The following is a 27168-nucleotide window of genomic DNA, read 5'->3' on the forward strand; positions in this document are numbered from 1 at the left end:
ATAGTCTTTGTAGCTCAAGATGCAGAAATAGGCATTGAATGTGATGAGGGTTTACATTCGTCCGCAATGGGTTGGAGGAATGGTGCCCATAGTGGGGAAGGCAGTGCCTGGTGTTGATCTATGTATGGTGCAAGGGCCATGGCATGTGATTGAGGGTGGTGATGTGGAATTGCAGCCACTAACTTTGTGGAGCTCTTCACGGCTAGTTGAGAAGCAAATTGATGTTGTGTGGGATGGTTGGGAAGAGCTATTGATGTACGTCCAAAGAACTAAGGAGGAACTCGGCTGCTAGAACAAGACCGCGAATGTAAGAAGAACAGCTCCTCTAAAATCTGCAACTTCCTCCAATGGAGCTGGGGCTTCTGGTGTTGTAAGGTAAGTGAAAGGAAGGAAGCAAAGTATGGTGGATACCCACAGGGGGATGGTCGTCTTAAATCATTCTCAGGAGGCGATGCAGCGGTGGTTTGAATAGTGTGCCCTAGGTCTGTTGTTTCCCCTTTGTTTCTAAAGTCAAGTAGTGTGGTCTAGTCCAATTTTGTCGAATGGGCAGCTGAAATGAAAATGATGTTTTCAATAGTTGATAGTTTACTATTAGTGCTCTTTAACTGTAGAACTTGAGTAAGTATTGCGGGATGGATAATTGAATATTATGGTGATACTTTTTTGTCTATGAAGGGGTCTGAATTGATCATTCTGCCAAACCAGGGGCATAAATGTAACTTTTTGAACTATCAATACAAAATTACTATATTAGCGATAAAAAAATGACTTGCTAAAATAGCAATTGTATGAAGAATCAATTTTACAGTAGTTCTTTCCGTGGACATTATAAATAAATAGATGAGGGTCAAGCAATTTTCTAAATAAACAAGTAATTTTTTGAGGAATTTAATAATTAAATCTGATAAGGTTCGGATAGCTTTTGATGATCCTTTGCTAGTTAATAAGGGGAGAGCTATCCAAACGATATCATAATTGAATTGTCATATAGTTTGAAGAAAAGATGTTAGCCCTAGCAAACAAACAAAGAGACCTAGACATTAAGGACACGTTTTTTGCCTCCATTTACTTGAATCTTATTCGAGTAACTTACAAAATGATTTCACTTTTAAGCTGAAAAAATCTAGTAGAAAAATTTAATGTTCCCTACACATAATGTCATTATAATCTGGAGATGCATCTGATATTCCATGTCAATGATTTCAAGGATTTTTTTCCATTTGACAATGCAATAGCAGATTCTAAGTATGTAGAGGAGATCACACCATTAGTTCATAACCCAATTTTAAAATGGGTGAAAGGTAAAAGAATTATAAATTGTGAGATCAACTTCAAGCAATATTCCGTAGAAAGGTCATTAAAATAATTCAAGATATAAATGTATTTTACCCCAAAAAATTGTGCAATTAGATGAAATAAATTTTCCAATGACAGAGAGAGATGTCACAAGCTAAGTGAAACTAATTAAGAACGGTTGTTAATAAGAAAAGCTTGCAAAAGGGAAAGGGCAAAGCCTTCAAAAGCCACATTAGTCATGGAGCCATGGTCATGATCGATATTGCTGGTTTGCAATTGATCCTTAAAACCTATCCATTGCAAAGTATCCACAGTTTTGTAAGTTGTAGTCACTGTGACTTTTGAAGGCTTTCCAAAGAAACCAACAAGAAACAACATAGACATTGATGACCATGAAAAGGATTCAAGTATGGCTCATCAAATGAGGAATTTTAAGAATTTGAATCAAACTGTGACTACATACAAATTTTTTGTACGGGTACAATAGTTATTAACTTAATTAAATGATATTGTGGACCATTCAAGCAGGCATTCTCATGGGTATGCACATATGTTAAATAATGTGTAAACTTTAAATGCAACACATGGATGTAAGCCATATCGATCATGACCATAGTTCCATGACTCGGACTCAGCTATGACTCGGCAAGGGTACTTCGACTCTTACTAGGCAACAACTTGGCTATACTTGGTAAAATGAAAAAATCCTTGAAATTTAGAGATTTTTAACGATTTTGAACTTGTTTCATGCACCAATTATTGAATTAAACTTAAAGACACTATAGCATCATCAAATAGAAGCTAAGTTGATCGCGTACATCCATGATGAATGCACATTAGTTTATCCAATATTACCTATACATTATGCCCTGCACATGTTCATGAAGAATGGTGAATGAAAACTGAAAAACAAATCAGCAAACTTTGTATTATCTATTCCTTGCCATAACTCAAATTTCCAAAATAACTTCATAAAAAACTGAAGGCTATACATTACATTCTAGTAGCCACCACATTTTGTAATGTCCAACCCTTGCTAGTCATAAGCTGTGAAGGGTGATTCTTTTAGCGCTATTGCTAGAAGCTATATCTATGGCTAGTGATAGATTTGGGAGTTATTTGTTGGGTGTCATTCCTTCTATGGTGTGAAAGGCTTCCCAGGCTACTCACTGCATGAAAGAGAGTGAAACCAGTTTGTATGAGGTGTAAAGGCTATTAAAGATAATTCAAGCTGTGCACATGAAGTATATGGAAGTTGCCGTATGTGAATAAGATCAGATTGCTAAAGATTTAGAGATGCAAAGTTAGGGAAGAGAAGGCATAATACAAGGACAAATAGATAGAAGGCAGTGGTCTTTGGACTTTTGAATCATAGAATGAAGAAAGAAATGGCATCTAAAGTATTAACCATTGAGAAACTGGTGATAAAAATCCTATCAAAACCTTGACAAAATGCAGAGCCATTGCAAAGAATTTAATATCCCCTAAATACAAAGTTCCATCCCAAGTGGTAAGCAACTTTGTCAAAGAGATTGTGATTAAAGTTATCAATCATGAGAAAGCACAAGCATTTGTGACAGTGGGAGGAAATTAGAATACTTGAAAAGCACGAGTGGCACAAGGGTCATGGCCATCAGACCTAGTGAGTCATGGCATGACCCACTGGCTCAGCACGTCATGCGGATCATGACCCATTATCCACCCATAACCCAGTGGGTCATGCTGGCAGGTTATATAAATTTGCCAGAGACTGTACAGCCAGTGACCCACCTGAACTTGCAATGACTCGCTGTGAGTTATATGGCACTGGTCTAAATACTGGAGATTAATAACGATCTGGATAAATGAATCGATCTTAGAGATCTAAAATCTGATGAGTCTAGGATCAAAATGAATGTTGCTGTTCCTGATATCTTCCTTGGACATATGCAACTTGAAGTATGCGGTTTTTGATATCTCCCTTGATGCCTATGCAATGCTAACTATACTGATCTGAAAGTATACAGATTGATCACTTCTCTAATATACTGTCTTTGTAATGGAAATGAACAATGATGTATAATTGGTTATCACTTTCCCAGATGTAATGCTTTATTGTTATGCAAAAGAAAGAAATTTAACGTCCATGAGACTGAATATAATCTATGGGACAGCCTGTCACTATCAGCAGATCGAGTCTTTTCCTATACAAAATGAAGATTTGGGCCCCAAGCTTCTCAATGTTCTCCTTGATGAAAAGGTTATGCTGGGAATAAGCAGCTAGAAAATCCGTGGATTTGGCGATGATTGTACCTCAGATCCAATTTATGGCTTTTGTAAACTGGCTGATAGGAAGTGACTTGTCACTGTCTCTGATATAATATTTGTTACTTAAGCAATGGTTGAATCACTAGCTCTGATTGTATTCTAAGTATTCATGCCATCTGATGGTTTGACTGTTGGTGTATTATTTCCACTTAGGTCTGCAAGCAGTATAAACTAATCTGATTCTCAATGCCTTTGGAATAACAGCAATGTCTCTTTAATATGTCTCGAGGGGATATGAAGAAGAATGGTCATATCTCTTAGATAATCTTGTAGACTTTGATATATATACAGATGGCTGTTTGTATATTGATTGCTGTTATCAAAGATGATCGCCGTCTTTGATAGATGTAATTACCTCTATTAAGAAGTATTGCCTCCTTCAAACATTTATGTGCATTACTGGGGTGACCTCGATATAGGAGGTCTTACGTTCCACTCTCACCTACTAATATATGTGATCTGGCCTACTTTGCCTAAGAATTTTTTCATATGGAGAGTGGAGTTACTTAGCTAAATATTTACTTTAAAAAAAAAACTTTCTATTATGATTAGCCATTCTTAATATGAAGCCAGCATCATCTTACTGTTTACTCTACCGGCGCTCCCTTGTCGTCAAGTTTTCCTGCTGAATTGGACTGGGGACATCACATTAGCTGGTTGCTTCTAGAGGCACTGAAGCACCTACACAACAACCTTCCCATATCTATTTCTATGTGTGGCTGGGCCTTATACTTTTCCTTCCTTTTTGTCTCTACTCATGGGATCATCATGCTCAATGCTGCAGTGGTTTCATGTTGCTTAAATAGGCTGTCAAAATTCCTACCTTATTCTCTTCTTCTGACAGATGTCGCCTACATGCTAGACATGAACAGTATAAGCACAATGGTTTGACTTGTGCAGTTACATTAAAATAACTGACCTAAGTTATGACTAAGAGTTTTGGAGGACCCCAGAAAAAGACTACTCGACCACCTTTGAAAATTCCTTGGTTTAATCAAAGAATATTTAACAGTAACCACCTATGAAAAACAAGCCCTTTGGGAACCAATAAATCCTTGAGACACAATCTACATGGACTAAATCCATGAGATACAATGGATCTTGTATTTTCCACAGGGATTGTCTATAACAATCTACATATAAAGTCCAGAATCTGGAAACCAATGCATCCATATATACTTAAAAACAACTCATTTGTAGGACAAAGTGCAAGAACAAAACACCAGCCATCCTTTTGCTTTGGTGGTGGTGTCTTACAATCTTCATTCTTCTTCTCTTTCAATCTTATTTTCTTCTAATTTCATATAATTAATGACAACTCTAACTTGAATACATCCTCCTTTGCACATGGTACATATACCAAGAAGAACTCAAGTGAGTAGTGTGTATCCCTATTAGGGAAATTCTATATGGATCGGTTTTGAGCTCAAACACCTTAATAATTGTGTATTAGCATTTGAGCTCTGAGTTTTACCATTTAGTGTAAAGTTTTTGCGAAGTCTGTACTAAATAATTCAGACTTGTATAATATCCTTTCTTGCTGAATATGATCCTCTTAAATTCTGAAGTAGGGAAGAGTTGTCTTCCTTTAACTCTGACCTGAATGTTGTTTATCTCTGCAATATATTTGAACTGGTATTATTGCTTGAGGGAGCAGACTTGTAATTATTGTGTGTCCTCAAACTACAATAATTCCTACCTTTAATACCATGACCAAAGGGCATGTCCCTCAAAGGGACATGACCCTCTCTAGGTCAGCTTATACTCCTCTCCCAAAAATCGGCAACTTAATGGAGATGTCTAATCATAAACAAAACTAACATAATATGTTAAGTTAGTTTAACATTAACATATCCTAAAAATCACCGCCCATCATAAGAGGTGTAAGACATATAGACAATGCCTTGAATGATATTAGAAGGAAGAAGACTAAGTGCAGTCTGCACTCTCAGACCAGTATGTTATCACTGTTATTAACTTAACACTCCCTCTTAACTTGATAATCATACTAAGAGATAAGATATCTAGCATCATCAATTACGATGAATAAGCATAGATTGATACTCTATAACTATCTGAATCTTCTTGAGAAAATGGCATCATGGAACACATGATACTGAGTCATATAACTATCTTGTGATATGACTTATCACTTATACTAGTGATGTCAGTATTGCATGTAATACAATACACATAGGATAAAATCTAAAGAATGATTAAATTCTTCATTTATCCAAATTGTGACTCATAGGTATTGGTAATCTTGTATCACAACTTGATCTTGAGTTAAGATCTACTAGAAAATAGAATAAAGTCTGGAGAATAAACTCTTCCTTTATCCAAGTTGTGATTAATAGGCATAAAAATGCTTATTTCACAAATTGATCTTGAACTCACCTAGATCTAACAATAGTTCTATACTGTTTAATATATTATCTGAGGGATCGTCATCTCTCATAATGTTTTTTATACAAGTATTCATTATCTCAGAGATAGTCACCTCTTAAATAATGAATACAGATGGTGGAGCCCATAACAGTCAATAGCCTGACAAATAAAATTATTTTATTAATAATTTAAAGAATACAAATGGATTACAATTCAACCATACCAAGTCTTTTCCTGAAGTGATCTATCTTCACTCTAGATAGTGGTTTGGTGAGAATTTCTGTTGTCTAATCTACAGTGCAAATGTATTCTAATTTTACAGTATTCTTGTCTACCATATCGCTTACATTATGGTAAGGAATTTCGATATCCTTGGACCTGTCATGAAAAACTGGATTCACCAAAAGCTTGATGGAACTCTGATTATCACAATGAATAATCGTAGGAATCATGGCTTGCCCAAATAATCCCACAAGTAACTTTCTTAGCCAAACTGCTTCTCTAGAAGCCATCACTGTTGCAATGTATTCGGCTTCTGTGGAGCTTTGAGCTACTGAAGACTATTTTCTGCATATCCAAGATATCATTGCTGATCCTAAACTAAAACAGCATCCTGAAGTACATTTTCTGTCTTTAACACTTCGACCCCAGTCTGAGTCAGTGAATCCATGTAAATCTAAATCAATTTTCTCATATTTGAGCCCAAAATTAAGAGTGTCTTCTAAGTATCTCATAATGTGTTTGACTGCAACTAGGTGAATCTCCTTTGGCTCACACATAAACTGACTTAAGGCATTAACAGCATAGCAAATATTAGGTCTTGTATTTACCAAGTACATAAGAGACCCAATCATTTGTTTGTAAAGAGTAGAATCTATGGAAGGTGATTCTGTTGTTGCTTCTTTAAGTTTATGTAGATTAGTCTCCATTGGAGAAGACATAGACTTACAATTCCACATTCCAAATCTCTTCAAAATATCTAATGTGTACTTCCCTTGATTAAGTATAAGCTGTCTAAATTCTATCGTACTTCTAGTCCTAGGAAGTAATGAAGGAGTCCCAAGTCTTTCATCTCGAATTCTCTAATTAGATCTTTCTTACATTGATCTATGCGATGATCATCACCTATTATTAGTAAATCATCAACATACAGTATCAAAATTATCATGTTATCTTTATCCCTTTTATAATATAAGTTAGGGCCGACTTCATTTTTGGAGAATCCTAAGCCAGTGAGATATTTATCAATTCTTTCATACCAAGCCCTTGGAGCTTGTTGAAGCCCATAGAGAGCTTTCCTGAGCCTGCAAACAAAAACGTAAAGATCATGAATTTCAAATCCTTCAAGTTGCTCCAAACATACTTCTTCTGTAATTTTTCCATTTAGGAATGTTGTTTTTACATCAATCTGATGTACATTCCATCCCTTTGATGCTGCAATGGCTAGGACTGCTCTTACAAAAGTATAATTGGCAATAGGAGCGAAAGTTTCTTCATAATCAATCCCTTCTTTCTGAGAGAATCCTCTAGCTACAAATCCGGCTTTATATTTCTTAATGCTACCGTTAGTAGCATGCTTTATTTTAAATATCCACTTGGAAGAAACAACAGATTTTCCTTTAGGTCTTGGAACAATTTCCCAAACATCATTCTTCATAATAGACCGATATTCTTCTGCCATAGCTTCTGGCCAAGCTATATGTTTTATAGCATCTAAAGGATTGGTTGATTCTATTTTGGACAGATCATTCATATTTGTTGTATAACTAGAAAATCTTTTGGGTCTTTTGCTTTCTCTTATTGTTCCAAAAGATGCAACAAAGTCTTGTGCTTCCTCAACTATTTTAATGGCTCAAAGTGGTCTTTTCTTAGAATTTTGAATTTCTCCAAGATTAAGATTTTGAATTTCATCTTCAATTTCTTCTATGTTCTCCCTCTAAGACTCAGACTCGGTATTTCTTTTGGAACTAGGTAAAGGAGAGGGTTTTTCAAAACTTGGGGCTCTTTTGAATGCTAGATCTTCTTCAAAAATTACATCCCTACTAAGTTCAATACTTTTATGTCCAGGTATGAAAATCCTATATGCTTTAGACGTTTCACTATACCCTACAAAAATACCTTTCCTTCCGGAGGGTTCTAACTTAGTTATCTTTTCTTTTGGAACATGGATGTATACAGGGCACCAAAAATCCTAAGATGACTTATATTGAGTTTAACCTTAGTAAAGACTTCTTTAGGAGTTTTATATCTAAGGTAGGAGTGAGGGCTTCCGTTTTGAATATAGACAATAGTACAAGAGGCTTCTGCCCAAAGATAATACTCTAGATTTTGATCAAATATCATAGCTCTAGTAGCTTTTGTAATTGTTCTATTCTTTCTTTCTGCTACCCCATTTTGTTCCGGATTATAAGGGATGGTGCACTCCATCTTAATTCATGTTTATTTACAAAACCTTTTAAACAAATCTGAGGTGTATTCCCCTCCATTATCAGTTCTAAGAGTTTTAATTTTATGTCCTGATAAGTTTTCAATTAATGTTTTGAATTCTTTAAATCTCTTTAAGATTTCTTTTGATTCTTTGCACTTTAAGAAGTAAATCCATGTTTTCTTAGAGAAGTCATCTATGAACAAAATATAACACCAGAATCCTCCAAGAGAAGGAATAGACATAGGTCCACATAAATCTGAAAGAATTAATTCCAAAACATTGTTGGTTTTTCTAGTGCTATCATGAAAAGGACTTTTGGTGTTCTTACCCAGAGTGCACCCTTTGCATATGCTTAAGTGGTCTTTATTTAGTTTAGGTAAACCAGTAACCATCTTCTCCATAGTTGATAAGGTTTTGAAATTTAGATGTCCTAATCTTTTGTGCTATATTTCATTTATGTCTGCAACTTCATGAATTAAAGCTTGAATAGGTTGACTAGGTTCTGAATTTTAATTCATACAAATACCCTTTTCTCTGACCAATCAACTTCGCTTTCTTAATTGAGAAGTTCTTTGCCCAGGTTATTACTTTACCATCCATGAATGCAACATTATGCCCATCATCTTCAGTGTTGTAACCGAGGTTAGATTTTTTTTTATTCCTAGTATGTAGAGTACTCCTTTGAAAAAAAGAGAATTTCCTGATTTTAGTTTCAAGGTACAGTTTACAATTCCTTCAATGGAATGTGTTGAATTATCACCAATGATAACTTTGCCATTAACCTTTTCTGATATAGAGTCTAGTGCTTCTTTGTATCCTATTCTATGTATAGAAGATCCACTATCAATTACCCATACTTTACTTGAGACTTCATTTGATAGTGACGAATACAATACATGATTCTCAAGATCATAGTTATCTTCTTCCTTAATAACATTTGTCGTGAGGTTCTCACACCATCGCCCCAAATTCTTTGGGGACCCCCCGTTTTTTTCTTTTTTTCTTTTTTGCCTCAGCAAATTTTTGGGTTGTCCAAAATTTTTGAGTTTTGAAAATTTCATGCCTTGGCACCTTCAGGACAAATGTGGGGAGGCTTAGCTTATTTTCACCCGGTTTCAACTTGATTTTTCAGAGCAACCAATTTCATCCTTAGGCCGAACAAAATTTTAAAGAGCAATCTTTGGCAGGATAAAATTGTAAATTTGTACTTAGACGTTTTGCTTTGAAAATTCGGATATAATTATATAAATTTGAATAATCTTTCAGAAAAAAAAAAAAAAAATTGTTAAACTTAAGTTTTGGAAAATCTCAAATTTTTCTTTGGTGAAAATTTTAATTTTGTTGAAATGATGCTAAATTGCAAAAAATCAATTTTTGGCTCTAGAAGAAATTTTAATTATTTTTGTCAAAAAAAAAAATTATTGGCATAGCAAAATCGATTTGGGTAAAAATTGCAAAAAATTGGCTTTAATAGATTAAAATTGCCTTGAAAACTTTTTGCCTTTAATGAAATTGGTAATTTAATATTAAAAAATGGCTTTTGGTTAGCCAAAATCCAATTTTAATGACGTATTAATTACTAAATCCTCATTAAATGAAAATATTTAACATCTCCAAGGCATCATTTAATTTATTTTTGCAATTTAGAACTAATTGGCAATTTTAAAAGGCAATTTTCATTTTAGCAAAATTAATATTTAGCTAAGTATTTAATTGTGAGCCATAATTTTTGCATTAATTATTGTTTTTCTTTCTCCCAGGGTCCAAGTCGGCTAGCTTGGAGAGAGTAAGAAAGTTGAGTATAAGAGGAGGCCTCTCTCCCATTTCTTCCTCACTTCTCAAGGCGTTGGCAATTTTGCAAGAGCAGATCTGCACTCGTCTTGCTTGGTGAATTTTGTGGAGGGGGAAATTTGTGGAGGCCAAAATTTGTGGGAGCCGAATTTTGTGGAGGGTAAATTTTATGGGAGCCGAATTTTGTGGGAGAGAAAATTCTGATTTTCAAGAAGAGCTGCGATTTTTTCCCTAGGTTGGGCAATTTTATTTGGAGGTGAATTACATGATAAATTTCTGATTTGCAAGGGATTTGAAGTTCTTAAGGTCAAGTCCTAATTCCGAAAAGTCGCTGTAAGATTATTGGTTAAGGTGAATTTTCATCATCTAGAGTTGTAAGGGGTCCTTAAGCTGACATCCTTCTTTCGTTCTAGTCTTAAGATTGCTTCCCTTGGTTCTACTTGCCTTCTGGTCCACCACTCTACCATCCCGCAATAGGGTGACGAGCATGGAGGATGTTAATGCAAGTAAGAATCCCAAGCGGACAAGACTAAGAAAGACAAAGAGGATATGATGGCCAAAACGCCCTTCTTAAAAATGAAGAGAATAACCAACACCAATATCGATACAATGGACATGATACGAATAAAGAACAGACTAAAGGAAGGACAATCCCCCTTGGCAAAGAGGATGTCAATGAGATAGATTTTGGATTGAAGTTGGATGAGTTAGGAAAGGTTGCTATCAAGAAAAAGCATTTGGGCACCCATTCCTCTCTAAGTGCTTTTATTGGATTTGCGAAAGAATATGAGAAGGATCATGAAAAGATGCTACAAGCAACAAGCAGCGTGGTGAAGTCAGTGGAACTCAGGGCAAAGCACACACCTTGTCCTCCTATGGAAGAAGTTAACGAAAGGCTAGCTAAGTGCATTGCCTTAGCTAAGAAAATGAAAGAAAATGAAAGATTTATATTAGAAGATCATTTGATGTAAGCCTAAGTGGCAATTTCTCTTTCTTCTAGAATAGGACAAGTGTCTATTTCTGATTGGCCACCATTTTGGTGCCTTCTCATTGGTTACCACTTTTTGCACCTTTTTCATTGGTCCATTGATGAGGTGGCAGCTTCTCATTGGCCGATGGGGTGGCAACCCTAATTAGGGTTTGGAGGATCCAATCTGAATCGTTGATTTTGTTTTGATCTCCACCGTCCATTGTATTTTTGGCCCCTATATAAGGCCATTTTCTCTCATTTGTAAAGTGTTGGAGAAATTGTTGCGAAGATAATACCAAAATTGCTCTCTTTTTCATTGTTGCGATTTGCATGTTGATTAAGAACATTGAGTATTATTGCATGTTTTCTACTTCCACTTAGTTAGATTTCCTTTCAAGTTGTTGAAGCAAATTTCATTTCAAGTTGTTTAAGTGAGAGTAAAGTAGATGAATAGTTGTATGGTAGCATTGGTAAATGTTTGATAGGGATCAATACTAGACCACTAGCATCCTAGCGGCTAGTTGGGAAGCTTTGCGTGGTAAACTAGTTTATCATTCCTTTGAATCATTGCACCTATGGAAGTGAGGCCACTGGTCAGCTCTCATTAGGTTCGATCCCCGTCCATTTGCCAACCTTCCATTCATAGGAATAGGAGTAGAATAGTGAGTAGCTGGGTAGTCAAAGTTTAGAGAAAGAGGAGTAGGTCAAGTATTAGAATACATCCAATCGCCTTCCACCACCACCTCTTTCCATCAACATCATCATCGGCAGACACACCCTCCATCATCACTACCATCAACATTATCTACCACCCGCACATTTCACAAACTGAGCCAACATCACCTTCATCCCACCAAAGTCCAAGTCATCCTCGAAAGAATAGCGTAAGGCCGCCTACGTGATTATCAGCAAATCACATCGATAAAACTAAGCGAGTATCCAATAGTGTAAGGAACATTGGAGTTATACTCATGTCCCATGAGCAATAACTTTTCAACAGAGGAATTTTATGTTTGATACTCCGTATCAAATGTTCAATTGCTAATATGTTATGTAAGTGATACAAAACTCGCATCAACAATTTGTACAATTCACTTGTTGTTTAGAATTCTCAGGACAATTAGATCTATAGTGTCCAAACTTTTCACATTTGAAACACTTTATTTTGGATAGATCTTTTTTAGATTTGTTATTCTTTTGATTTTCCCTTTTCTTCTTGAAACGTTTTTTCTTGCCCTTTTAGGAGTTTGTATTAAGAACATGAAGTTCTTCATCTTCCATTTTCAATTTCCCTCCTTTCATTAGTTTTCTGGATTCTTCCTGAAGACAATCTCCCTCAAGTCTGTTCAAGTCAAGAAGTTTATATCTAGCACTTACTCCTTGTGCGAAAGTTTCTCATGAATCTGGTAATCCATCTATAGCCATCAGTGTTAGTTCCGTGTCACTAATGATGGTTCCTATACTTGAAATTTCATCTCTTATGCTGGCAACCCTTAGGAAGCAAGAATTCATCGATTCTCCCTTCTTTATTTGTATGTGATTTAGTTGTCTTTTTAGTGCTAGAATTCTGGTTGCATTGTTAACCTCATATGCATTTAGTAGTGCATTCATCATAGCAAATGCTATTTGATGTTTTGTAAGCATGGGTATGATATCATTTTTCACTCCATCTAATATGATCTTAATGGCTTTCCTATTTCTTTTAATCCAGACGGATTATGAGGTTCAACTATAGGTTGTCTAGCTGATAATTCAACAAATTGTTTTACATCATTTTCTTTAAGAATCATCATGATTCTGAATTTCCAGACATCAAAATGTGCTTTCCCATCAAACCTGTCCTCGGATCTGATTGTGTATGCCACTGAAGATAGGAGAATGATGCTAGATATATTTAAGGTCTGATTACTTAATTTGCAGAGCCTAGGTTCGACTAACAGAACTGTGACACCATGTAAAGTTTCTGCAAATCCTGTACTAAATAATTCAGATTTGTATAATATCCTTTCTTGCTGAATATGATCTTCTTAAATTCTGAAGTAGGGAGGAAATTGTCTTCCTTTAACTCTGATCTGAATGTTCTTTATCTCTGCAATATATTTGAACTGGTAATATTGCTTGAGGGAGCAGACTTGTAATTATTGTGTGTCCTCAAACTACAATAATTCCTACCTTTAACACCATAACCAAAGGGCATGTCCCTCAAAGGGACATGACCCTCTCTAGGTCGGCTTATACTCCTCTCCCAGAAATCGGCGACTTAATGGAGATGTCTAATCATAAACAAAACTAACATAATATGTTAAATGAGTTTAACATTAACATATCCTAGAAATTGCCGCCCATCACAAGAGATGTAAGACATATATGTAATGCCTTGAATGATATTAAAAGGAAGAAGACTAAGTGTGATCTGCGCTCTCAGACCAGTATGTTATCACTGTTATAGACTTAACATTTAGAAACCAATTCAGTGAATGCACTACTACTCTTAATCATTTGGGTGAGTTGCCGAGCAGGTCTCCTTCCTGTTACACTTGAGGTTTTACTTTTTCTACAGAAACAAATGAATTACAATATCAACATCTCTTCCAGAACATTAAGTGGATCACAACGTGATCTGCAAGCATATGTCTAAACCAGAAGCTCTCCTTTGATTAAGCTACCTTGAACAGGAAGGACTGACATCAGCATTAAATCACCCAAGGATCCAACCTGCCCCAATCGTACCTCCATGGATTTGAACCTTGGTGGATGGCCTGACCAAGAAACATAACATCATCCTCAGCAATCGATATCCAACCCTTCAGTACACTTGGGATCTTCAGTATTCTAATTTAGCAGAAAAATCAACCAGCTCATCTTACTGCCATTGTATTACTTTTTTATTGAAAGCTGCCCCATCTGCCACATCGAAGCAATTCCATTAGCACAGACCTTTATTGTTCAATACACCCACAGATTTTGAAAAGGGGCAATCATCACAAAAGGACTTAAATGTTCATTTTACTGCTAATGCACGATGACAGTTCAACTAACCACAGCTACTATCATGTTACTATAACATTGCTGGCAGTTTGTATTAGACGGTAGACCTCACTGGGTTGCTTTTTCTTTATTCGGTGCCACTAATTCAAAGCAGTACTAGATTTTTTCCCTTGGACCTCGTGATAGTTTTCACACCACAATTATAATCTTGTCTCCATAAAGATTTACTTTTTTTGGGTGGTGTTCAAATTTCCTCTAGGAATTGAAGTTTTAGCCAGATGATACTAAAGCTATTTTCACTTCAAACATAAAAGCTAGATTTATGCCTACAAGGTCCTGATTTTTTAATCAAATTATATTTTAGAAAATATGCAAAGGAATATAACTGACCTCAATAAACCAATCGTACAAGGAAATGAAGAGAGGCTTCCCAAATAGATCAGACACTGCCCCCTCAGCAATTGGCATTGATCCAATTCGACTACCACTTAAAAAATTTGTCAGATAATTACTCGCATTGTCAAACAGCGTTCTCTTTGATTTCCTGCTGTCTGTCCTGCTTTCGGTACTCACCTCGCACCTGCAAACAGAAATTGAATCCAATTTCAAAATTTATAAAAGGAAAAAAAAGCAGTTGCCATTTCCTTGTAAGCTGATTACAAACAAAGGATTCGTAAGGAGCATTGAAAAGCAAACAAGTTTCCTTCTAAGTTCTAAGTTTAAACCATCCACCATACGATGATATGAGTCATAATGACAGCAAATATTTGCAGTCATAAACTAGTTGGTTTTAAATCCATAAGTTGTGTAACTTAGATGAAGTCGAAAAATGAAAAACAGATAACATCCTTTAACCTGATAACTATACTGTCAGATTTGCTACAGGTGCAAAGTATATTTCTTAATCCTAAAAACTTCTCGTGGCAATGCTAGGCAAAGTGGGGTACCCTGCTGTCTCAGAGTGAGGTTTGTTATTCTACCAAGCATCCCTCGAGCCACATTTCTAGGGTTGGCATTCTGATCTAGTTCCGATACCATGTTATTATCAATGAGCCTAGGACATTTCCAGCATCCTTGGGTGCTGCCACTTAGGCTACTGATTGATCCCTTATGCGGCATGTTTTTCATGGCAAAAATAACCTGCTATATATAGAACCTGTTATCTATAAAGCTAATAAAGTGGAAGAAGAAACAAATTGTCTGCTCACCTCCATGCAAAACAACGATACCTGGCATCTATTACATAAATATTTGCAGTCATAGCCTAACCTACGAATTTCAAGTGAAGACAGTCAGGTAAAACTTTACAAATTTACTTCCAAATTAGATACCATGTAAACAATGTCATCAACAAGTACGTCAACTAATCTCGTATCCCATCAAATTAATCATAAATATTTTCGACAATTTTTCTTTTCGCCTTCTTTCTATATACCAGATGAACGCAAGACAACGCAAATCAATTACCGGAAATCTTAGTTCTCGGAATCTGTCCTGGATGACCCCAGATGCTATCCACTGTAAATGAAGAGTACTTATACTAATAAGCAGAAGAATAGCCATATTTTCCTTTTAGCAAAACTCTGTACAGATTAATTTACGCAAACAAAGCTAAGATTTGCAGACAAGCCGGATTATAAGCAATTATGTTCTGACGCAAAGAGAAACGTTGGAAAGTGTAATCCTCTTAGGGAAAAAACATATAAAGAATCTTCCAAAGAACTATACATACACTAATAGCTTCCACATAACTATACATCACATTCCTCCTTATCACATTCCAATTTCAAATCCTGATAGATCTATAATAGCATACATCTGCGATTTTTAAAAAATTGAAGCACCTGGGGAAAAAATATCTTCTGGGTAATCTTGGAATTTGAAAGGTATTGGCACTGTGGGCAAGAGAGATATTCGGGTAGCTCACAAATGAATTGCTGAGTGAACTGATTGTAGAGCTATTGAGCATCGCCATGGCTACCTGTTACAAATTTTAGTGGAAATTTGCCTGCTTGTTATCAGAGTGCCGGTTTTCTTTAGCTTTTCCTTATTGACATGATTTGATAGAATTTTCATGGATTATGTGCACGCACAACAATGAAGAAGAAGATAATGGGGTGTCCACTACTTTTTTTATTTCTTAACGTTCAACGGTCACGCAGCCTTAAAAGCGGAAAAGTGAAAAACTAAGTAAAAAGAGTGAGAAATTTTCCCGACAAATTTATGTCTAATGGATAATTATAACTTTTAATTTGGAGTGAAGGCTTTCTACAATAGAACAAAATTTTTGGTAAAGAATTTGTTTTTTAATAAATTAGACAAACGTTTGAATGTTCTGACATTTTACGCTACATATTTAAATGGAGGAACCAGGACGATGGATTTCATTAAAAAGTATCGTAGTGCATGGAATAAAAGAAATATGTGCTGAATGTAACTAATAAGTTTAGTGCACGAAGGAACTTCCCTTTGTTTATAAAATGGTCGATCAATTTGTAAAAGTATAAAGTTACTTTGTGTTTTGTTATGCATGGAAATTACTCTGAATTTGGAAAAAAAAATTATCCTCAAATTTGTGAGAGGACATCATTTGTGCAAAACATTGAGGTATGTGACTAATTTTAGCAACTATTCCATTTTAAATTGAGTCGAGTCTATGTCATTTTCATGCATATACTAATTTCATATGTTTTCATGTGTTTAAAGTAATTCTTAGTTAAAGACCTAATCTTCTTAGAGGTAACTATTGTTTTCATTTAATCCCATTTGCATTTAAATGTACCAATTAGATTTCAATATTTTTAAACTCATTTATGTTTATTAAAGTTTTCTAATTTTATTATATTTAACAATTATCTATAATGCAATTTATTTTCAATTCTATTGGCTTTCAATCAAAAAGGCAATGAATTAATTAATTTACCCACTATAAAAATCACTAAAATTACAAGTACTATCATTAAATGAGTAATAAAATTATAAAGTGCATATGTCACATGCACTCCATTGTGAGCGGATTTATTGTGGACAAACTTGATACGCAATTATTATTAAAAAATTGCTCCAGAATTATATCCATGGCTACCAATACTTATGCATAAGAATTTTCTACGTTGCCAACCCATTTGTATTTATTTGGCCTATTTATTAGTTCCTGGAGGATACTATTGCATCTGTGGGGTGCAATTAAAACTTTATAAACAACCAATCACATGAACGAATTTTTTCAGCTGACATATATTTATTATAGTTCATACATTTATCTATAATTTTAAAATATGAAAAAAGTTAATTATCTTTATTGCTATTGGTTGGGAGTAAAAATAGTGAGTAAAATTATTTTTCATTACATATAAATATAGATTTTTAAAACACTTTGCAAATACATTGATTTATAAAAATCTATCAATGCATTCATTACAACCTTATCTTTTCTACATTTGTGACAAGTGGATTAACTTTTTCAAAAACAATCATTTTTTATCTTCCACCTCACAAATGAATGTCTAATCAAAATAAATTATCACTATCTATTTTTCTTCCCAAGTTCAAATATACATATTTTAATCAAATATAGAGTTAAATATTGTATCTTTGTATTTGAATTTCTAATTTTTTAAAAACTTTATTTTTTAATAAAAGTAATTAAATTATTACTATTATTTTACTTTTTATAAAAATAAATTAAACAATATTTTTTTAATTATATTTTATAATAGTGTTTTTAATATGTATAATGTTACAATTTAAAAATTATATCATTTATTATTATTATTATTATTTATTTATTTAAACAACTTATCATATAGTTTAAATATATTTAAAACTTAAATATATATTTTAATATTAAATTAATAATTATATTTTATATCAAAAAAAGCATACTAAAAGAAATAACCACAAAAAAGAAATAATTCAATTCTAAAAGATATATAAATTATTATTAAGTTTCTATAAACTGTGTATTTGATGCAAGAGCATTTTGCATGAGAAAATTATTGAAAAAAAAAAAAAAAATTTCTGGAGGAGAGAGAAAGTGATGAAAAGTAGAGGTGAAATAATAAAAAATAAAAAATGAGAAAAGAAAGAAAAATGGGATTTCTATTTTCGAGGTGCATAAGTGGCATAATAGAAAAAATAAAAAATAAATTGTTGTCATTCCATTTATCGAGGTGTGTGGGAAGAATTCTAGAAAGTTATGAATATTGTAGAAGGTTATGGAAGTTGTAGAAGGTTGTGAAGGAATTCTAGAAGGTTGTGGATAAGTCATGCATTGGGTGATAAGTGCCTATTTAAGCAAGGCATATGAGCATTTCTAATCAAGCTCAAGGAGAAGCTTGAGAAGTGGAAGCTTGAGAAGTGAAACCTCGAGAAGAAGGTGAAAGCTTGAGAAGTGGAAGCTCGAGAAGGAGAAGCTCGGGAAGTAGAAGCTTTGGAAGGAAAAGCTTGAATGTGTGAAAGTTGGAAGGTGTGAAAGAGAAAGAGGAGAAAGTGAAGAGTGAGTTTTCCTGAGTCTGTGGATAGAGCGTCGAATGTGAGGCAGTTTACAGTAGGATTGTGGTGGACTTGTGAGTGTGTAGACAGAGCACCGAATGTGAGGCAGTTTACACTTGGATCTTGCATTAGGTTTGTGAGAAGAGCTAGTGACTGCGGTTTAGAAACAAGGAGGTTGCTTGGTGGCTTGCAAGCACAAGTTGAGATCTTGGAGGTTTCTACCAGAGTGTGGATCTGGACTAGCTTAGGGTGGTGTGGCCCTTCATTAGTGGTATCAGAGTCGTATCTACATTAGTGGTATCAGAGAAGGAGTCCCTGAGTGTACAAGCAGATCGCCAAAGTGTGAGGCAGTTTGTACCGGGATCTTGGTTGGGTGAAGTTTATTAGAGTGGGAGTTCCTGAGCGTGTAAACAGATCGCCGAAGCTGAGGCAGTTTGCACCAGGACCTTGGGAGGACATGTAGATTGATCGATGGATGCGGAGATGGAAGACTAAAATTGTTGAGGCATGATCATAGAGAGCTTGTGGATTGCAAATCCGTGGTCCTAGACTTGTGATGTGGTTCCTGATTGTTCATGCGAGGTGGCGGGTTGCGATCTGACTTGCAAACAAATTGGTTGTCACAAGGAGCGTAGGAAGGATTTGTTGCAGAGGGTCTACGAAGATCTTGGGAGATGGCTCCAAGAGGATTGGACCCTAAGATGATTGCGAAAATCCATGATATAATGGAGAGGAATTTTTCTAAGATGATTTCTCGGTTGGATGCTAGATTGGCTGATCAAGCTAAGAAGGTCAAGGTGGAAGAGGTTGGTTTTGTTGATCAGATTATGGAGTCTGATGCAGAACCTACAGAGCAACTAGAGGTTGTTGTTGAAGATATTCCTAATGTTGTTGATGTTGGGACAGAGCTTGGTTTTCATGATCAATTGGTTGAATCTGACATGGAGACTGCAGAGCATTTGGTCGTGGATGATCTAGTTGTTGGTGGTGACTTGTATCTTGCAGAGCATCTTATTGTGAGCAATGAGGTTGCTGGTGTTGAGAGTTTGGCATGCATTGATGGAGATCTACATGTTGGTGCCGATATGGAGTTTGTTGTTGATGCAGGGTTTGTTGCTACTAGTGTGGATTCACTAGTTGTTGATGAGAATGAAGTTTTGTTGATTAAGCATTATGTTCAGTTTGTTTCTGGGAGTGAGCATGTTGATTGGATGGTTGAGATTTTAGTGTTTGATAGAGTAATGCAGATGTGGAAGATTTGCATGGTGGTTTTATTGTCCCTGTTGAGGTGGAAACCTTTGGTGAAGATGAAGATGGTTGTAGATCTTTCTTTTTGGCGTCAAAGTGTGGGACACACTTTTCTATCTACCGGGGGAGTCTGATGCAGGAGCATCTTGCATGGAAAAATTATTGAAAAAAAAAATTTGGAGGAGAGAGAAAGTGACGAAAATTAGAGGAGAAATAATAAAAAATAAAAAAGGAGAAAAGAAAGGAAAATGGGATTTCTATTTTCGAGGTGCATAGGTGGCATAATAGAAAAAATAAAAAATAAATTGTTGTCATTCCATTTATCGAGGTGTGTGGGAAGAATTCTAGAAAGTTATGACTATTGTAGAAGGTTATGGAAGTTGTAGAAGGTTGTGAAGGAATTCTAGAAGGTTGTGGATAAGTCATGCATTGGGTGATAAGTGCCTATTTAAGAAAGGCATATGAGCATTTCTAATCAAGCTCAAGGAGAAGCTTGAGAAGTGGAAGCTTGAGAAGTGAAAGCTCGAGAAGAAGGTGAAAGCTTGAGAAGTGGAAGCTCGAGAAGGAGAAGCTCGGGAAGTAGAAGCTTTGGAAGGAAAAGCTTGAATGTGTGAAAGTTGGAAGGTGTGAAAGAGAAAGAGGAGAAAGTGAAGAGTGAGTTTTCCTGAGTCTATGGATAGAGCGCCGAATGTGAGGCAGTTTACAGTAGGATTGTGGTGGACTTGTGAGTGTGTAGACAGAGCGCCGAATGTGAGGCAGTTTACACTTGGATCTTGCATTAGGTTTGTGAGAAGAGCTAGTGACTGCGGTTTAGAAACAAGGAGGTTGCTTGGTGGCTTGCAAGCACAAGTTGAGATCTTGGAGGTTTTTACAAGAGTGTGGATCTGGACTAACTTAAGGTGGTGTGGCCCTTCATCAGTGGTATCGGAGTCGTATCTACATTAGTATTAAAAATTAAATAGTTATATTCTATTTCTTATTTATTATATTGTATTTATTTATTGCATATATTTCTTATTTACAAATGTACATATTAAATTATATAGATATTATTTCATAATTAAAAATTACTTTATTTTATGAAAAAATTGGAAATACAAAACATTAAATAGTAAACCTTCTTTATTTGTGTAAAATTAAACAATTATTAGTTTTACTTATAAAATCTTTTTTATATTTCAATACATTTCATTTTTTCTCAAATGTAAGTTTTCATATAAAAATTAAATTATTAGTTTCATTAATTAAAATATAATATATTTTAATTTTTTATTATAACCATGATTTTATTTTGCAAAAAGAGGGGTAAAAATTTATTAAGACAGAAAGGAATACAACAAGGAGCTCGATCCTGAGCAACAAGATCATCAAATTCTTGCACCATCTCAAAGGACAGTTGCCTCCTATCCCTAATATTCCAACCCAGATCATGACTAGAAGCCCATTTGGCTAAACAATCAGCAGTTCTATTCCATTCACGAGGAATATGCGTGAACCTAATGAACTGAAAAGAGGAAGAGAAGAAAAGAAACTGCTTAACAAAAGTGGCCAGCTGCTAACTAACATCCTCAAGCTCTTGCGAAGAAAGCATGTTCACCACCACCTGTGAATCAGACTCACAGATAATCTTACTCCATCCCCACAAGCAACACTGTTCCATAGCATATAAAATAGCCTAAGCTTCCATGAGATTGTTAGTATAATCACCCTTATGAACTAAGAAGAAAAATTTAACATCCCCAGAACTACAACGAGCCACTCCGCCAATACCAGTCGGACCAGGATTCCCACGGGAAGAACCATCAGTGTTAATTTTCAAAACTCCACAGGGAGGAGGAGTCCAGTGCCCATCCCGGTTAACCCGACCCTTCCTCTGATGGTGAAGCTGCCTGGACATAGAAGGAAACCTATGAGCTGCAGCCCCATCCTGCAGATGAAAATTGAGGCGATTACAGATAGCAAGATCAACTGGATCCATACCCCCATCAAGCTCACACTTCACAAGAATAGTTTCCTGAAGAGAATGTGATATTTTCCACCAAAGATGCAAAACACCAAGCCAAACATCTTGGAAAATGCGACGATTCCTCTCCAACCAGATATGCCAAAGCATGAAAGATGGGCCAGCAATCCAAGCAGCATGGAGAGAAGAAGACTTGGAGGGAGCACTATCCAAGCGGGCCCAGAACTCAGGCAAAGAGGAAGCATGCCAACAAGAGCAACCCCAAGCACTCCACCAAAGGTGCCATATCTGAGTAGAATAGGAGCAATGGAAGAACAGATGGGAGACAAACTCCTCTCCATTACCACACAAAACATAGTAAGAGGGGCCCTGAAATCCACGTTTACAAAGATTATCCCAGGTAAGACAAAGGTTGTGAGCCACTAGCCACATGGAAAAATTGCACTTGGACCAAGAAACTTTATTCCAAACTTGCTTCCACCAAGGGACCTCAGCATCCCCAAATAATTGTCTAGTTATCTCCTGATACCCAACAGAGACATGATATTTACTAGACAAGGTACTGCCCCAAGCCAAAACATCTGGACCAAGCAAAGAAGAACACTCTCTAGAGGCCAAAATTTGAGAAAGCTCCTGACGATCCATGTCTGTACCTCCTGGAGGCCAATCAGAAGAATGCTTCCATCTGTAACCAACAACAGGTCCCAATTGATAAGGAGTCTTGTAATGAGCCACTTTATCCCATCCAGCAGCAAGAAAAGAGTCACAAAGAGGTTGAAGATGAGGGTATATGGATAAAATGGAAGGGAATCCATCCCAAGCATTAGACCAAAACAAAGCCTGAGAACCTCCTTTACATATCCAGAATAGACCCCTCTTCACCAACATCGCACCTGTCTTCAAAGTATGCCAAACCATTGAGCCACGACCTTCAAGAGGAAGTGCAGAAATAGAGCAAGGATCAGCACCATGAAAATATTTATGAGTGATAATACGAGCCCAAAGTTGATGTTGTCCAGAGCACCATCGCCAATAAAGTTTAGCAGCCAAAGCTTGACTACTCAATAGAGCAGATCGAAGACCAAGACCACCCTCCTTTTTAGGCCTACAAATAGTTGCCCAATTAACCAAGCTCCATTTAGTACTACGCAAATTACCACTCCAAAGGAATTGTCGAGAAAGAGCATCAAACTCCTTGAGAAAGTAAATAGGTGCAGCGTGAACCATGCTTCTATAAGTAGGAAGAGCTTGGATAACAGCTTGAAGAAGAGTAATCCGAGCAGCAGTAGAAAGCCATCTATGAGTCCAATGATTTACCTTATCCTGAAGCTTGGTAATCAAATTTTGCCAGAAGAGATGTGGCTGCCTAGAAACAGCAATAGGAATGCCAAGATAAGTCAAAGGAAGTGATCCTATCTGAAACCGTAGGATACCAACAATCCTGTGCTGAATAGAATCAGGAGTGTTAAAAAAGTAAATGGAAGATTCATGCTCATTAACTTTCTGGCCTGAAGCTGCCAAATAAACATCCAAAGCATGTTGAAAGGCTTTAGCTTCCTTGATCCTAGCAAGACCGGCAAGAGCAGAATCATCAACAAATTGAAGATGGGAAAGAGAAGGTAAGCCATTACCCCACCGCCAGCCTTGAATAGAATTTTGGGACACCTGATGCTTAATGAATCTGCCCAAGCCTTCAGCCATGATGATGAATAGATATGGGGAGAGAGGGTCACCCTGGCGGAGGCCTCTAGAAACACCAAATAGTTGAGAAGGTTGACCATTAATAAGAACAGAAAAAGAGGCAGAAGTAACACAACTCATAATCCAACTCACCCAGTCAGAGCTAAATCCAAAAGAAAGAAGAATACTCCTTAGGAAGCTCCATTTAACTCTATCGTAGGCCTTAGCCATATCCAGCTTAACAAACATGGCTCTCTCCCTTGAAGTAGCCATAGAGTGAATAGCCTCAGTAGCAATAACCACCCCATCCAAAATTTGTCTGCCAGCAACAAAACCACCTTGTTCTTCTGAGATAATAATGGGAAGCCACCTTTTCAGTCTCTCAGCAATCAACTTAGTAATAACTTTGTAAACCACATTACATAAGGCAATTGGTCTAAAAAACTCCAATTGATTAGCACCCTCTCTCTTAGGAATAAGAGTCAAGAATGTAGAATTCAAAGCTCGAAGCATTTTCTTGCTAGCATTGGATTCTTTAACCACCTCCAACAAATCATGATTAATGATGTCCCAAAATTCCTGAAAGAATTCAACTGGAAAGCCATCAGGACCAAGAGCCTTCCCCTTAGGCATGCCAAAGACCACCTCCTCCAACTCTTCCAAAGAGATAGGATGCATGAGATAATCATTCATTTCCTGAGTGATAAGGGAAGGAATACAGGACAAAATAAGATTTTCTTCATTATCAGCAGGAGGAGAGTCCTCAGAGAAGAGGGTAGAGAAGTACCAAATAGCCTCCTGGAACAAAGCTGGCAAGGAATTCAGTTGGATACCTTGAGAATTAACCAAAGAAGAGATAGTGCTCTGATTCTGGTGAGATTGCACTGTTTTATGGAAAAAGGCAGTGTTTCGATCACCTTCCTGAAGCCAATCAACTCTAGCCTTTTGCTTCCAAAAAATTTCCTCTCGAAGTTTCCATTCTTCTAGAGCTCTAGAAGCAAGGGATTCAGCCTTGCCAAGATCCTCTTAGAAACCTCGATCTCTAATCTCCCTTGTGATGACATCAAGATCTTCTTGAGCAAGCCTCTTCATAAAGTGAAGGTTCCCAAAGCATTCCCTATTCCATATCTTGAGCTGCCTTTTAACATATTGAAGCCTTTTAGAAAATGAGAACATTGCAGTACCATATGCAGGAGCACCATCTTTCTACCAACAAAGAACAAAATCATGAAGAGAGGAGTCACGAAGCCACATCAACTGAAAATTAAAAGGAGGATGCTTCAGAACATAAGCCCCTATAGCGAAAAATTTGATTGGCCAATGATCTGAACCCCTCCAATCAAGGATTTCTGAAGAGATAGTAAGGGTGCCGCTAACCCAGAAGCAAGAAACAAAAAATCTATCCAGACATTCTGAGATAGCAGCAACACTAGTCCTACGATTATTCCAGGTATAGAGACCATTAGAAGGCTTAACATCAGAGAGATGCAAAAGAGATATGTGTTGCCGAAGAAGAGCAGAAGAAGGCCCTAATCTAGCCAAACCACCAGGCTTCTCCTCCAAACTTAAAACTGAATTAAAGTCCCCTGCTAACACCCAAGGATGATAAGGATGACAATTTCTAACATATTGAATATGTTCCCAAAGTTCCTCCTTTCCCACAAGATCAACAGGTGCATACACATTAGTAACCATGATTACCTCTCCTGAGTCTAGAGCAGAAGCTACCATAGAGAGAGCTGAGCGAGAAGACATCCAGCCAAGAGGAGAATTTTTTTGAGGATCCCAAAATATAGCTAAACCACCCGCACTGCCTATTGCCCCAACACACTGGCATTGGCCACGAGACCAAATACTAGAGGCATGTTGGACCATAGACTCCACAAAGAGCTTAGTCTCTTGGATACAAAAAACATCAGGACTATGATCAACCACCAAGTTATGAATAGCCTTTTGTCTAGGGATGCTATTCAACCCCCTTACATTCCATGAGAGAATAATCATCATTGGGTAGAATTGGGAAAATGAGAATCCAAAGGTTTCACTGAACCAGACTCAATCAATATATCTCCTGTGAGTTTAATCTTCTCTTGATCTGTTTTGCGCCCACTCCTTAGAGGGGGAGTAGAAGAAGCCCGCTTAAAGGGTCGAGACATCAACCCCAAGGGGAGAGGAGATCCCTTGCCCTTACCTGATGGTAGCACATCTTTAACCAAGTCAGCTAAAACAACATCATTATCCTCCAATACTGCAAGAGTCACCAGAGCCTCTGTCACAGGAGCTACAGGGACCTCACAGTTCTGATATACTACAACTTGGGATGCCCCACAAGCATCCTTAGGAACAGATCTCTCATCTGGGAAAACTGGATCAAAAGAGATAGGAGGAGGAATACCCTCCTCTAGAACCATACTATCCAGCACTTCAAAGCGGTTAAAACCTGAATCAGATAATCTTTCTTTCAAAGGCCTCTTTTGACCACGTCCCTTAGCTCGAGGGCGAACAGGGGTAAATCCATCCTTATCCTGCATTTGAGCCTTACCCTTACCTGTAGCATCTTGCAAATTCATCCCCTTGGTAGTATTAGCCATTTGAGATTGTCCTTTCCCTGTAGTATCTGCCAAACCACCAGCATTGCCAGCTGTAGAACCATCCACTCCTTTGAAACTCGAGTTACGGGGGCACTGATGCTGTAAATGACCATACTCATGACAAATCCGACAACGGAAAGGGAGGGATTCATAATCTAACTGTTGCACCCAAGAAGAATCCCCCATACAAATTTCCAAAGAATTTGGTAATGGGTTATTCAAATTAATGTCAACACAAATTCTAGCATAAGAAATAACCTTTTTATCAAGGGATTGATGTGCGATCATAGCCGGCTTCCCCAACAAAGCAGCAATTTGTCCAAGGATGTCTTCACGCCAAAATTCCAAGGGAAGACGAGGCAAGCGAACCCAAACTGGCACTGTTGAAGGGAGATCCTCAGTAGAATTAAAACCTGAATGCCAAGGTTTGACAAATAACCCCACATGGTTGTAGAAATAAGGGCCTCCTTCAAAAACACGATCCCGATCAGACATGCAAGAGAATACAACAAAAAAATAACTATTCCCTGCCAACATAATCTCCATATCGCCTTCCACCTGCCATGAGCGGCGGATCCATGCCTCAAGAGCGGATAGAGAAATCTGGATTCCAAGAAATTTGCATATCAAAGCATGCTTGGTCCAATAATCAATGTCCTCCATTACAGTCGTTGGAGGAATAACCAGAACAGGGCGATCATGGCTACGCGGAAAACAACCATTAACTTTTTTCAGCTTGGAGCTCTCCCCTGAATAAAACGATTTAGATCGCATTGCATGCATAGTTGGAGAAGAACCATATGTTCTCACCAATGGAGAAGAAATCCCAGGCCCTTCCATGCAAACAATAAAACCCCAATCTAAAATTGACTGCAGAAGATTTCCAAAAACACCGACGCAAATTATGTCCAGTAGCTAGCAATCCAAACAGAACAAAAAAATAATAAAGATCAATCACCAAGAACAGGCTAGGGGAAAAATCCTAGCCCAGTCGGCAGCCAACGCTTCTCCACATTCCAAATAG

The 27168-nt window shown here is 36.8% G+C and overlaps 1 protein-coding gene across 2 annotated transcripts in view; it reads right to left on the reverse strand.

Moving 5' to 3' along the window:
* The window catches only part of CYP97B3 (cytochrome P450, family 97, subfamily B, polypeptide 3), a 233581-nt gene extending 217255 nt beyond the window's left edge, over positions 1 to 16326 (reverse strand). Inside the window, exons 1-2 of one of the 2 annotated variants that reach the window (XR_016355364.1) lie at positions 16013 to 16276; positions 14559 to 14748 (exon numbers count right to left, since the gene is read on the reverse strand). Coding sequence is in view for 1 of the 2 variants with exons in the window: in XM_089796842.1 (XP_089652968.1) it covers positions 14559 to 14748; positions 16013 to 16143 (321 nt within the window). In the remaining variant the exon portion in view is untranslated. Of the gene's footprint in view, positions 1 to 14558; positions 14749 to 16012 lie in introns of both variants that reach the window. The other variant, XM_089796842.1, reaches the window with a different exon arrangement.
* Positions 16327 to 27168: the final 10842 nt, after the last annotated feature.

Source organism: Cupressus sempervirens, chromosome 8, assembly GCF_028749045.1.
Source record: "Cupressus sempervirens isolate cs-2001-9-10 chromosome 8, ASM2874904v1, whole genome shotgun sequence".
NCBI classification, from domain to species: domain Eukaryota; kingdom Viridiplantae; phylum Streptophyta; class Pinopsida; order Cupressales; family Cupressaceae; genus Cupressus; species Cupressus sempervirens.